Source organism: Tetrao urogallus, assembly GCF_951394365.1.
Source record: "Tetrao urogallus genome assembly, chromosome: 16".
NCBI classification, from domain to species: Eukaryota; Metazoa; Chordata; class Aves; order Galliformes; family Phasianidae; genus Tetrao; species Tetrao urogallus.
In genome coordinates, this window is record NC_136829.1 from 2,663,864 (window position 1) to 2,678,143 (window position 14,280).

Consider the following 14,280-nt stretch of genomic DNA (forward strand, 5'->3'; position numbering starts at 1 on the left):
TTTCCCCAGCCCCTGCATGGCCACGGCCCCTAAACCCTGCATTTTGTCCCCATGTTTCTGCCCCCAGCGGCAGATAGGGGAAGGTGCTGTGTGATGAGGAGAGTCTTTTTATTGACTACTTTCGAGTAGAACAAACTAAATACATCTGTAACAGTTTGGGTTCCTTTATACAGTACATTAAATAAGTTATGCACAGGAATGAAGTAACAAATTCCTATTACAGAATTAAATGTCCAAAAAAAAAAAAGAAAAAAAAAAAAAGGAAAAATAGAAAACTCAGTCCCTCAAGTCTGCCCATGTCCCAAGTTCACGTGTATCGTAACGTGTTTAAAAAAAATAATAATTATTCTAATCATGACTGTTAGTATTGTACTCATTTACACTGGGGTTAATTTTAATACACAGCCACCAAAGCTGCATGAGGACGATGGAAGACTGTCTATGTACACACGCGGGCAGCACTCGGCCCTCACAGTGCAGGCCCTGGGCTGGGCTGATCCCGGCTGCTCCATGAGAACAGGGAGACTTTGGGGCTTTATTTTGCAAGATAATCCCCTGCAGAGGCAGGGCTGAGCTGCAGAGCAGCTCCCACAGCAGCGTTCCCTACAGGCTGTGGTTGCTGCTCGAGCCCAGCACACCGCCTGCAAGCTCTGGGATCATTCCTTGCATCTCCATTATTTGCCTCCAATGGAAAAAGTGATCAAAAATAATTTGGGAATTACTTGCCTCATTGGGCTCCAACCCAGCGAGCACACAAACCCAGTCATGGAAACGCAGCTTTACTGAACAGATGCTTTCCTCAGTCCCATTTGTGCGCAGCACAGCATGAGCTCAGTGCGGGTGCACTGTGGATCCTCCCATTGCTGCACTGCTGACAGCACGGTGCTGGAGCACAGCCCTGTGCCCCCCCAGCCCTGAGCAGCTTCTACCCAGGCAGTGCTGGCTGCAAGGAGCTGAGAGGAGCAGCGGAGGGTGCTGGGCCCCACGGCTTCAGGTCGGGCTCTGGGGCAGGAGCTGTGTGGGAAGAGTGGGCTGTGACAGCACCCAGCGCTCACACTGCAGCCTCGGTGGTTGAAAGCAGTAATAACTCCCAAACCAACAGCTTCCACGCAACAAACCAACGCTTCCTGCATAGCAGATATCTGCACCCAGATGGAAAGGGCAGTAATCACCCGTGAGGGATTCAGATTTGGGCTGCAGGCGTTCAAAGGTCCAACATCAGACCCAACACTGCTGCCTGGCGTGGCACAGAGGGACTCAGCGCAGCCCCTGGAGTGGAGCTGTGCCCCCACCCCCAGGGTGATCCTGTCCTTATCACTGCATGGCAGGCTGGGATGCTCCTGCTGGGACAGCAGCCCCGCTGGGGCAGAGCACCACACAGCACTGGGAGCAGGGTAACAACAGACAGACGCACCTGGGGCTGAATACAGAGGGCTTCAGACACCCCAAGGAAGGAGCTGAGCCAAGGCCCAGGGCTCTGTGCGCCCAGCACTCCTGCCTGCAGCCCGGACTCCTCGGCAGCGATGGGTGCGGAGATGCTGTGGGTGTGTGCTGCAGCTCCCTGTGCACCCAGCGAGACAGGAGGGGCGGCAAAGCTTCCAACAGAGGTGACCTGGGTTTGTCCAACGCGTCAACTGATCCGAGCTCCCGTGGGTTTTATTTTCCAACTTCAAAAACCAAAACACCACCAGGACAACGAAGGAAACGGGCTGAACCCAAACTTCCCCTTTAGAGTCCGTTCGTGTCTATCGCTGTCACAGATGCGGGCGTGGAGGAGCGGGAGGTGGCCGCCGAGCTCTTCTCCATGCTGGGGCTGGGCACGCCGTCCCCGGCCTTGGCCGAGCGCCCTGCAGGCAGCGCCAGCCCCTTGCTGTGGCCATGCAGGCTCTGCCCGCAGATGCGGTGGTGCCGCTCCCAGTCCTTGTGCTGGCAGAAGGAGCCGCAGTAGCGCGCGATGTTGCAGCCGCTGCACGTCTCGCTGGCCTTGCGGCCGCAGTTCCAGCAGCTCTGAAAGGAAGCAGACGTCGCGCTTGGAAACGGGTCTTGCAAACAGAGCTGTAGGAACGTAACAGAGCTGCTGGCCCAACGGTGCTGGGGGGAACCGCTCACCCCCGTCGGCCCCCATTTGCTCACACTGAAATGGGTCCTGCCCTCCCACAGGCCTCTGCCAAGCCCAGAGCACCGCACTGCCCCGCTCCCACTCTGCCCACATCCACCCAGACGCACGCAGGACGCAGCAGGCGAGGACTGACACACACACTGCTGTCTGGTTTTTCTATTTCCTGCTGTTAGCAGCTCTGTTCTGGTCTCAATCCCAGCCGATTGCTCACCACGGAGATCCCAGCGTGCTGCTCCGCCACCAACTGCTCTGCCCCTGGTGGAAGCACGGCTGTGAGTGGGACAAGGAGCACAGCACAGCCCCTGGCCTGCAGCCCACAGCCAGCTCAGTGAGAGCACGGGGCCAACGCTGGAGCTGCAGCCACAGCTGCTTCAAGGGAGCGGGGGAGCAGCTGAGCTGCAGCTGGGCTCGTGTGATGGTGAACGCCCACCCAGAGGGGAGTGCAGCTGCCACCAGCACTCAGTGCTGTGGGCAGGAGTAGGAGGCTGCAGGGTGGGCAGGCAGCGCACGGGGCTGCGCTGGGACAACTTGCAGGCTGCCAGCACCGAGCCCACAGCAGCTCTAGGAAAGCTGTGTAAACAGCTTAAAGCAGTGACATTTCAACCACTGTGCTAAATCACGCTCCTCAGGTCACACTGTGCCAGGATGCACGCCAGCTTGTAAAGCCCCCAGAGAAGAGTCCCCAGTGCTGGAGGATCAATCAGGGGTGCTATCAGCTCCCATGTCCTCGCTCTGCTCCCACTGCTCTGTGCAGCAGTGTAGGGCAAAGGATGGAGGCAGAGGAGGGGATACACCCCAAAAATTCCCCTACAGAAAACCACTGCTCACCTCAGTCCTCCTCAAGCAATTCCACCCGCTCCCGTTGTCTGTTTACTGGTTGCTGCATTGGTTCATCTTCAATGATTTCATGGGAAAGTACCAGAGCACAGACACATCTATAACAACACCCCACGTCCACACAGCTGCTGCCATGTGCGGGGATCAGAGCCTCCCAGAGGATCCCAAGGGAGAACAGAACTACACTGGCTGCCCACATGGCCTGGGGTGACACAATTCCCCACTCCCTTCTCAGTTTTGCTGAGCAGAATCAGGCAAAGCTTGGAGCATTTGAGCAGAGAAGTGACAACACTGAGCCAGCCACAGGTGGCTGTGACACTGCAGAGCAGGAATTACTCGAGCAGCTCCTGCTCAGCCCCTCTGAGACCTCCAAAACCAAATGGAATGCATTCCCAGCCAAAGAGCAGTGAGGGTACCTAATGGCTGAGGGATCAGAATAGCTCTGACACTCACTCCCCACATTCTGCTGTGACAAACCTGAAGGCACCCACTCTTTTCTGAGCTGCCATACCCCACTGAGTGTCCTCAGACTCTGCAGTATGGGGACAACCAGCCTATGCACAATTCCCCTGAACCCTATGGGGGTCGGAGGAGCAAGAGCCCTGCAAAGCCAGATCCCAGAGGGCAGCCAGGCACACTCCTGTGCAGCATGAGCCTGCAGAGCAAAGTCCCAGACAACACACACCCAGTGCTGCTCAGCAGCACCACAGGCACAACACAGCCACCGAGCAACGGCAATTCCAACCACTCACAAAATCTGGTTGCTGCCCTGCACAGTCCCAAAGCCCACAGACAGCACTTCCTTATCTGCACACGTCAGTACTCCACAGCAGCACATTTCTGAGCAGGATGTAAAGCTGTCCCACCAACACCCTTTTCTCTCTGCAGAAATCCACACAGCTGGCCCCACACTCTGCTGACGGTGCCCTCACACCACCGCCGTGCTCCCAGAGCTTTTAAAAGGGATGAAAGAAGGCAGGGGACACCCAGGCACTGCAGAGCAGGACCCAAGGCTTGGGACTCGCGGGCCTGCCCAGTTCCATACCTCCGTGGACTCCTCCTGCTCATTGATCACCAGGAAAGCATCCTCGGTGGCCTGGCGCTTGGCGTCGGCGATGGTTTGCTCCATGCGCGCCCTCTCGGAGGCGATCATCTCAAACGCCTTCTGCTCTGCCTCTGCCACAGCCTTCTGCACCTCCGACATGGCCTGGCGCTTCACCTCGTTCACAGCTTCTTCTGGAAGGGAAGCTCAGCCTCACCAGCCTGCCAGGACTCTGCGGCTGCGCGTCCCCAACAACACGGGGATGGGCTGCCCTGGGCGCACCGCCGGCACCGCGCAGGGGCAGAGCCAAGGCAGCAGCGTGCAGCCGGGCTGTGCTGTAGGCAGGCTGCTCCTGTCAGTGCACTGCAGCACCAGAGCTCACCCTGGGCAATCCCACAACCAGGGCTCACCTGCTTTCTTCCATATCTCCTCGGTGACGTAGCCCGGCCCCGACCTGCTGCCGAACTCCCGCAGTGAATCTGTTGGAAGAAGAGCGAGGCGGGGAGGGTTAACGGGTACAGCTCACAGCAGAGGGTTCCTCCAGTTGGAGCCGTCCATCAGACGCTCGGATGATAAATCACAGTCCTTAATTAGTGCCCTGCATAATTTATGATGCAGTATAACCCATTCCCATCTCCCGGTACTCTGCACCAACTGGAGATACAGGCGCACCACCAAGTGCTGTGTGCTGACCCCAGCGCCGGCCCCCAGCAGCTCACAGCCAGCACAGCATCCGTGGGGACGCCCACATGGGGATCTGTGCCCACACTACAGAACTCTCGTGCTGCCTTCTATCCCTGTCCTTTTTTAATGCTTCGAAATCTCACCCGCCTCCTTTCAGCCAAACTCTAAAAGCCACTGATCCCTTCAGCTCTGCAATTCGGATCTGCGTGGGGTTCCCACCGCAGGGCAAGGGCTGAGCTACAAATGCTCATTTTTGCTGTCTGAGAACTCCCAAAACTCATCCAAACACAGCTAAACCTGACCCAGACCCTAATTTGGGTAACCTTTGGACATCCAGGAGGATTCACTTTATGTATTAATCCAAACAAGTTGAATATTTATATTGAATTGTTAGAGTTGGGGGGGGGGGGGGGGTTACTCATAAAGGCCATCTGGTCCAAGCCCTGCAGTGACATCAGGTTGGTCAAACTGGGCTTCTGAGCTTTAAGAATTGTATGCACTGAAGTCCTTAAGGTCAGAAATGATTTGGGTTTCAGTGAGAACTACGTGCTCTCAAACTGGGGGGGGTGAGGACAGCTTTCCACCTGTAAGTTAATGCTTAGGACTGCCACAATGACAGATGAATTGCCATCCAAAGCAACTAGCAGCTTTCGCCCCATGATTTCATTAAGTGAAGTCAAGCTCATCTTTCCAGTATGTTCTATTTAATGACTCATCGTCAGTCTGAAGAGTTTCAGAGCCAGCAGTCAGCTGCTGTGCTGGAAGAAGAAATCATTGCCCACCACAGGTATGAAAGAAATGCCAGAACAGGGCACAGAGGTGGAGCTCGTCTAGAACCAAGGAAGCTTGACTTTCCTCATATAAAGGGGCTTAGAAGAGAGATGGAGAAAGACTTAATCAGGGCCTCGGGTATCAAGACTAAGGGGCAATGGTTTGAAACCAAACGAGAGCAGATTTGAATTGGAAACGAGGAAGACATGGCTCACAATGAGGGCGGTGAGGCACTGGCACTGCTGCCTGCAGAGCTGTGGGTGCCCCGTCCCTGGAGGTGCCCAGTGCTGGGATGGAGGGGACTCTGAGCAGCCCGATCTGGGGGACGAACCAGCCCATGGCAGGGAGCTATGTAGATGTCCTTTAAGGTCCCCTCCAACCCAAACTGCCATCCATTTCTGTTGTACTCCCTTATGCCTTGCCATAAACCTATTATTTAAAGGCCCGTTTTCAGATAAAACCCTTTTTCTCGTGCAGTTTCCACCCAGCACCGCTCACCGCTGCCGATGGAGTCGGAGCTGCCGGGGCTGTGCCTGGCTGTGCCCAGCTCCCCCCCAGCCTTGCGTGGCTCAGCCTCACTGCACCGCCTCTTCCAGTAGTTGAGCTCCTCACGGTCAGCCTCCTGGCAGCGCCGCAGCACGGCCATGGAGCGCCGGGTCTTCTCCACCATCTCCATGATGCAGTTCAGCGCCTGGAGGGAGGCAGGGAGGGAGGCTGTCAGTTCTTCTGCCACCGCTCAACCAGGCTGGTTGAGTTCCCCACTGCAGGTGCCCCAGGGGCTGTCCCAGTAAAGTAAACCAAGTAAACCCAAAGTTATTTCACGGCAAAAGGATGTGAGCGTGGCATGTCGATAGTATTCAAACAGATACCATTGGGTCCCACGGCCATCCAAGCAGTGATGCCGTGGGTGTTACCACCTCCTGGGAGCTCAGCATCTGGTTTGGTCACCAACAGATGTGGCCGTGCTGCTCAAGGTGGAGCGAGAATAAACTGTTCTCCCATGGCAGCAGAGTGCCCGTGCTGCTGCCTGTGCCCCCACGGCAGTGGGGATGTGTCTTTACGATTCATGACATCTCTCTCTCCAACCCAGAGGAATTGGTACCAGCACTCCATAGGTACATCCCAACTTAAAATATTCACCTACGGGGCCTTCTGCTCCCTATCCACCCATGTGAAGCATCAGCTTTAGGGCATAAGCAAGCATAAGGCCCCTCTACATTTCTGATCAAAGCTGAATTCCAATTCCATTTCTTTAGGGGAAGCATTCCAGAGAAGTGCTTGGGTCAGCAGCCTTGTTCAGCACAAAAAAACAGGCTCTGCAGAAAGTCTGCCAGAAGTACCAAGTCTGCCCATACCCAACCATGCCCCATACAGGCTGGCAACTCAGGAGAAAAAGCCTTCAACCAACTCCAGCATTTTGTGTTTTGTTGTTTTGTTTTGTTTTTTTTAATCTGTAAGTTCCACACACGTGCTGCACACAACACATCTGCACGCTTGTTGGTACAGTGCTGGCCTGGGCAGCTGCTGGAAGACCTGTGCAGGTCATTCTGACCTGTGCAGGTTATTCTGACAGCCAGCAGGAGCAGCTCTCCAGCACCAGACACTTGGTTCAAACTGGTTTTGGCTTCCACTGGGAAGCAGGCAGAGAAACAAATAACAGGAAACTGTTCCTGCTGACCTACTCGTGGCAGCCAGTCCAACTGCTTTTAAAGCCTGCATAAGGTATCGTATCAACAAGAAGGAAATCACTAATTGCAGCAGGTGAGCAGCGGGTCGCTGTGTCCCACAGAGCTTCCCACACCTCCCAGCTCCTTACGTGATCGAGGTGCTTCCACTCGTCAGCCCACTCCCTCTCAGTCAGGCGGTGGTCCACCAGCTCGTCCTGGTAACCTCCATTCAAACCTGCAACAAACCACAGTTGGAGGAGTGATCAGATGGAGCAAATGCTTTCAGTGCTGCAGAGGGACCTCGGCCCCAAAGCAACAACAGAGCAGGATTTCTAACCAGGTAGAGCTGTAATTTTAAAACACACCTCCAAGACATGGGCTAATTGCATACGGCTGCTCTGATCCTGAGGCAATGACACAAGCAAGAAGTGCTACAATCCCCTCACAGACCTGGACCTGGCTTACTGAAAAGGCAGTTCCCCATTTGTAAAGCCACAGGGGCTCTGAGCTGTGACTCGGGTTGCCCGGCTGGAAACAGGGCAGTTGCTTCCACACGCCCCTACCAGCATCAGGAGAGAGGGGAGGTCACACACTGCTCTCCCCACACACCACAGATGTCCTACATCAGTCATCTCTGAAAAGTTAATTTCTATTTATTTCCACAGCCTTCATCTCTGCATGCTGGCTTGGCCACAGTCAGCACCTCAGCACCAACACCAGGTCCTGCTCACTCCTCACCCCTGGTGGCTACAGCCTTATACACACAGAAGGAAACTGCAGCTCTGCCTCTCCCTCTGTCTTCCTGCTTTTAACTTCTTGCTATTTGACGTTCTCTCTGACTTCTCTGCAAAACCTCTCAACTTCCTTATGGGACACGCCAAGAATTACAACCCAAAGCCCTTCAGAGCTGCTCACCGAGCCCGCCGTGCCTGTCCCGGATCTCCCTGTGCTCCAGCATCTTGCCAGGGTCTCTGTACAGATGGGAGGTGGCGATGTCTTCCAAGGTGTAGTGCTGGAGGGGCGGTGGGGTGGGGTGGAACTGCCCACCAGGGTTCAGCATTGGGATGCTGAGTGCTGGGCTGTGCCGGGGCGCGGGGCTGATGGTGCACACACGCTTGGCAGGCGGCTCCGTCGGCAGCGGCTCTCTCTCAAAGCTGCTGTCATCCCTTCTGTAACCACACCAAGAGACACAGGGTTTCATTAGCGCTGCATAAACAGGGAAGGGAAAGATGAACAAATTGAAACAGCAGAATTTGGGCAGTGATGATTTTACCGGAGGGGTAGAAGGAGGGAGCTGAAACAAACACGATCGACTTGTGAACAAATCCACGGAATGACCTTGCTAAAAGGAGTTCAAAAAATGCCCAAGTGTTGTGATTCATCTTTCTGAGCACAACCAAATTAAGATTTCACAGCTTCTATAAATTTGAAGTGTGCTCCACATAATTACATAACGACTTTTACTTGGAATAAAGGCAGCAAAAACAAAACCGCGTCCTTCCCTGTGCAGAAAGTGCCTCCACCTGCTGCCTCCTGGCTCAGGCACTTGGGTGACCTGCTCACAAACAAATCCCCGTGGGCAGGGTCTGCCTGAGAGCCCCTGGAGAGGGTCTGCAGCCAAATGATCAGTGCTACAAGCAGGAGCTAAAGCCATAGACAGCAGTGCCTCACCAACAGCTGTAAGCAGTGCTAAGATCCTACGTTTGGCCCAGAACACAGTTTAAAGTTCTAATTCACCTTCACTGCTGTCCAAAAACATGACTGTGGGAACAGAGTGGCAAAGGCTCCTCTACCTGTCAGGGCTGTGCCTCTTGCTGTTCCCGTTGACCTCGATGAGCAGCTCCGAAGAGTCGGCCGGGGAGGAGGCGGTGTTGAGAAGGATGTGCTCGTGCTGCGCCAGGTACTGGGACGGCGTCTGCTTGGCAGCCCGGGCGCAGTGCAGCAGCTCTCTCTGGAGCAGAGGGAGGTTGGCCTGGAAAACATCACGGCTCTGCTTCACGCAGCCTGCACGGACACGAGCAGCTTTGCACAGAGAGCATGAACAGCTCGAGCCCGGGGCCCCGCTCAGCATTTCCCCGCTTGTCACGTCTGCGCTGGGCAGACCTACCTGTGTTTTCTCAGGGGCTGGGGATGGCCTGGGGCCGGCAGACACAAAAGCACTGTGGGAAGCACTCCGTGCTCCCAGCATCTCGCTGCCCCAGACACAATAAGCCAACACCTCAAACACTCTAGATCCCAACATTTTCAAACTGCAGAATGGAGATGGGTTTGTCTCATTTACCCCTAGCACACAAGCAGACATATGTGGCTCTCATTACAAAGTCAGCTTTCTGCGAGCCAGTAGCACGTGGCAACGGCCATGGTCTGTGCAGTCTGTCTTGGATAAGAATAGTTGTGGAGCTTGTTATGAGAGCTTCCCCAGCAGGGACACGCTGCCAAGCAGCACAGCCCTGCACAGCACTGCCAGCCCGCCCCACCAGCTCCTGTCACCTTCAGGAAGGGGATCACAAACGGCCGCAGGGGGAAGTTCGTCGCCTCTTGCAGCTTGCAGTGAAATTCCTCAATCGTCACTGTTGAGTTCTGAGAAAAGAATTAAGAAATGAAATGACTGTTTGTTCTTATTTTTAGATGCTTGGAAAACAGCTCAAAACGAACAGAACTAGAAAGGAGACTGCATCTGCCACAACAGGACTGACAACGCTCACACCAGATCCTGCCTCACACAGCCAAACAGACTCAGGCCAACGGAGCGGAACGACTGCACCAAACGTGGGGGGCTGTGGGCACTGCCAGCACCAGAGCAGGAGGCAGCAAGCCCAGCTGGCACCTCCTGCAGCCCAGCCAGGCGGCCCAGGGCAGGCTGGGGACGAGCAGCAGCTCCAGGTGCTTCTTCCCTCTCTTCCAGCTCAGCTCACCCAAACCATCCACCATTCACGAGGTCACCAGCAGCCTGCTGCTCCTATACTGATGTTCCCAGCTTGGGTGCTATCTGGAACAAGCTGCACACACAAAGTTTATCCCTGCAGCAATAACTGCCATCAGGGGGGACAGCGATGAGCAGAGGAACTTGAACACTTTGTAATTTCTTTCGCTGGTGGGTAAACTGATGTGCTGCCTTGCACCCATGGAAATACAGACAAGTGCTTGCCTGCTTCAGCAACAACATGTGGTGCCTGTGAAGAACCCCGAGGCTGCAAACAAACTCGTGTATGCTCTGCCCATGCCAACCTGGGGAGCAGCAGTACTTCAGGCTGCCCATGGCCCAGCTGTGTTTGCTGCATGCTCAGCCTCTGAGCAAGGCTGCCAAAAGCAGAGATAAGCTCAGAGCTGTGCTGGGCCATGCACCAGGTGGCAGCTGGCACAAGGCTGTGCTCCAGGACCTTGGCTGAGCGTGCACAGGGCTGGGCAGCATTCCTACCAGTCAACTCGTACCACTGCAAGTACTGCATCCAATCCTGCAAGGCCTGTTCATTTCTTTCTGAAGGATGTTTTCAGCTCTCCTTACATGCAGAGGGGCAGTGTGTGCACTGGGTGCACCAGCAGCAGCAACCCTAGCTCTTGCATGCCCAAGCACAGAAGATGCAAAAAGTCACTTACCAATCCCCTTCCTGCTACTGCACTGTCAGGCTGCCATAACAATGAATGCAGCTCAGTGACAGTTTGCCCAGCCATGCACTTCTTGTAGGTGCAGGGAAAGCACTGAGGCCTCCTGCTGCAGTGCCAGGCTTTCTATCTTCCCCAGGCCTCGGCAGTGCTAGTGGGGCTGCACTGCAGTATGCAGGATGGAAAAAGCCCAGTAAATGCCCCCTGCGTATCACAAGTGAGGTGCTTGAAGCATTGAGACATCCTCTACATGTTCAAGGCTTAGAATTGGATTTCTTTCAAAAAGCAGCAGGCACAAAGAGCACCCCCACAGCTCAGCATCACCCTTTCTCTCCCCAGCAAGTTGTGCATGCAGCACCTGCAGAGCTGCAGCAAACAGGATGATGGCCCAGCATGCAAGGCCCAAAAGCTCCCTGCAAGATGCTCTTTCCAAAACAGCACCCAAAGCCATTCGTCTGTATTTGCAAAGGTGCTCGGGCATGGAAGCACCATCACCTCACCAGAAATCACACATCCCTTCTGCTCTGGGCTTAGGGGTGCAAAGAAGAGAACGCTTCCCTAGCAGAAAAGGGCTCCTGGGAGTTGCTGGGAGCAGACCAGGAAGCACAGCACTGCTCATGGCTTCTAGTGAGGAAGGCAAAGAGCACCAGGCACGCAGCTTCTACAACAAAGTATAGTCCCAAGCCCTCTGGGTTTCCATAAGCTCAGCTGCACCTGGGCTCATGTCAGTGCAGTGGGACAGATTGCTTTTGAAATCCACTGAAGAAAACAAAAAAAAAAAGACAGTGTATTTACCAGAAAGCACAAACAACACAAGCTGTGCTTAGCCAACATCTCTGCTTGCAAAGGCCCGTGATGTTGTGCAATGGGGGCATGTGCTGGCTGCTGGGATCCCATCACTACAGCGCTTTTGCAAAAAGAAATGTCCCCTGGGCTTCCCGGGGAGCAGCTTACCACCAGGGCCAGGACCAGGGTCCGCACCTTCTCCCCGATCTCTGGAGAGATGTCATTGCCAAACTGCTGCAGGGTGGTGAGGAAGCGTTTCAGCTTGCTGAGCTGCCGTGCGCCACACGTGGCCGGGAGCTGCTGGTTGGTCAGTGAGGAAGAGGAAGAGGAGGCCGGGCCGTTGCCAAAGCGCTGGGGTGGGGATGGTGCCCCATTGAGCGTCGGGGGGGAATGGTTCATCCCGTTGGGCACTGCAGAACGGAGACAAAAGTGTTATGGCACGAGATGGGCACGGCCCCGAGGGCTGCGTCCCGCTTGCAGTGTGACCGTACTCCCCGTGGGGCCGAAGGGAGTTTGGCAGACGTGGCTGTTTGTCCAAACCAGTCCCATCTGTGATCGTGTCTCCTTTAAGCAGAAGGCGTGATGAAACTGACTGCAGCTTGGGAAGTCCGCATGGGATTAGAATAAATTGTTGACATCCCCTCAGTGCTGTTGTGCAATCTGAAGTCGTGTCTGGGAAATGGTGAAAGCAGCTGTGCATGGGGGGCCCAAACTTCAGATAAACCCAGAATGTTAGAGGTGAAAAATACACCACGGTAAATACAGCTGTGGCTGATGCACAGGGCTGGCCTTAAAAGTCCAGAGCTGAACTGTGCACCTCTCCTATGGAGACAGGCTGAGGGAGCCAGAGCTGCTGGCCTGGAAAAGGCACAGCTTCAGAGTGACCTCACTGTGGCCTTCCTGTACCTGAAGGGAGTTTATAAAAAGGAAGGGAGCAACTTTTTACACAGGCAGATAGTGACAGGACAAGGGAGAACGGCTTTAAACTAAAAGCAGGGAGATTTAGGTCAGATGTTAGGAAAAAACTCATTACCCAGAGGGGTGTGGTGCTGGCAATGCTGCCCAGAGCTGTGGGTGCCCATTCCTGCAGGTGCCAGAGGCCACGGATGGGCCCTGGGCAGCCTAAGCTGAGGGCAGCCAGCCTACGGTGGGGGGAGGAAAAGCACCCAAAGCCCCTCCTAGTAGAGCTGCCACAGGCATGGGAAGGCGTGTGCTGGCCTCAAAGGAACGCAGCCTGCCAAAGCTGCCAACATTCCCACTGCAGCTTCCCCAGCATTGCTCCTTGGGTCTTCCAAAGAATCACACCTGTGAGGGTTTTTCAGAGAAAAGTACAGAGGCATTGGAGCAGTTAAACCACCCTGAGGCACAGCAAGGCTCCACACACCTGGAGCTGTGGGGTGAGCACGGAAAGAGGAAGCACAGTCAGTTGAGATCCAAAGGAAAGATAAGGGTGAAGAGAGCAACCAGGGCAAAAGGCTTTTCTGGGGCATAACAAAGACACACTCCTTTGTGCAGAGAGCAACGATGAAATGAATGTAAAGACAGAGAACAGAGGACAGAGCTGTGAAGGCGAAACGGGCTGATGCCTTCTGTTCTAGGTCAGTGCAACCAGAGAAACTCCTGGCCACACTTCCACAGGCCAGGAAAGGAACAGAGATGACCTGCAGAGATCAGCAGTACCTGCCATAGCAGCAAATATTGAGCTCATTTAAAAGGCAATGGCAAGTACTCACAACGAGCATTGGTTCTGCAGTAAACATGTAATAAAGAGAGGGAAAGCCACCCCAAGCAGAGCAGTAATGCACAGTCTTGTGCCCTCCAGAGGCTGCAGCCAAGGAGCTCTGCCCCGTTCCCCGTTTCTTTCCTCTTGCTCTTAGCAAGGGAAGAAAGACAGTGGAGGTTGCTGCGTGTGGGCAGGAAGGGGCAGGGGCTGCAGGGGAGCACAGGGTGAGCAGGAATATGAAAGTCATCCTCGAAGGCTACACCACTAAATTCTGCAATAGGTACCAAACTGTCTCTCCTTGTCTTTACATCCCTTCACAGTGCAGGGCGTGCAAAGTGTGGCTCTGAGCATTGCCTCTGTGCACAGCCAAGAAGTGAAAAGTGCGAGTAGACTTCATCACAGCTTGTAGTGCTCGCCCTACTGAAAAGAGGCAGTGAAGTCATCAGGCCTCAGCAGATTCAGGTGACTTGGCCCTTAACGGAGTGCCAAGCAGCCTTATTGGAAAAATTAATTTCTATCACTTTGCTAATGGTCTTTTTCTGCCTTAGCAAAAGGAGAGCCATTAAAAAACCCTCCGTGTATAAAGCCAGGGACAACGTGTCTGGCGGGAGAACCCAACGATTAGCACTGCTGCCAGCATCTCTCAGTGCATTAGCTGGTGTCCTGAAAGAGACTGAATGGCAACGCTGTGAAATCCCCTGCCAAGATGAAATGGAGATGCCCCAGACACTGCTGTGGGTAGCACAGCAATACACACACAGCCAGGGGACCTCAGTATGGAATAAGGGTGAGGAGAGAATGAAATGTCCGCGTGCCACGAGTGGGGTAAGGTAATTCCATGCTTGAGTGTGAAGTAAAACAGCTGTGCTCTAAAATAATGCTTTTAGATGATGAGATTTTAAGATGATGGCTTAAATGGTTTCTGAAAGGAAAAAGCATGAGCCTGTGTCCTTCCTGCGAGGTGGGGCTGAAACCCATCCCACCTGGTGAGCTGCCTCCGAGCAGCACCCTGCAGCTTAACGGGAGAGGTTATGGAGCAAAGATGGAG

General features: G+C 54.4%; 1 protein-coding gene across 2 annotated transcripts in view; it reads right to left on the reverse strand.

The window, feature by feature from the left end:
- Positions 1–1,728: 1,728 nt before the first annotated feature.
- Positions 1,729–14,280, reverse strand: part of CBFA2T2 (CBFA2/RUNX1 partner transcriptional co-repressor 2) — a gene marked incomplete at both ends in the record, with an annotated part of 50,088 nt that continues 37,536 nt past the window's right edge. For both annotated transcript variants that reach the window (XM_079543582.1, XM_079543583.1), the window contains 9 exons: positions 1,729–2,007; positions 4,002–4,192; positions 4,409–4,477; positions 5,952–6,144; positions 7,270–7,355; positions 8,036–8,289; positions 8,914–9,092; positions 9,611–9,700; positions 11,678–11,919. In XM_079543582.1, the coding sequence (XP_079399708.1) occupies positions 1,729–2,007; positions 4,002–4,192; positions 4,409–4,477; positions 5,952–6,144; positions 7,270–7,355; positions 8,036–8,289; positions 8,914–9,092; positions 9,611–9,700; positions 11,678–11,919 (1,583 nt within the window). The remainder of the gene's footprint in view (positions 2,008–4,001; positions 4,193–4,408; positions 4,478–5,951; positions 6,145–7,269; positions 7,356–8,035; positions 8,290–8,913; positions 9,093–9,610; positions 9,701–11,677; positions 11,920–14,280) is intronic.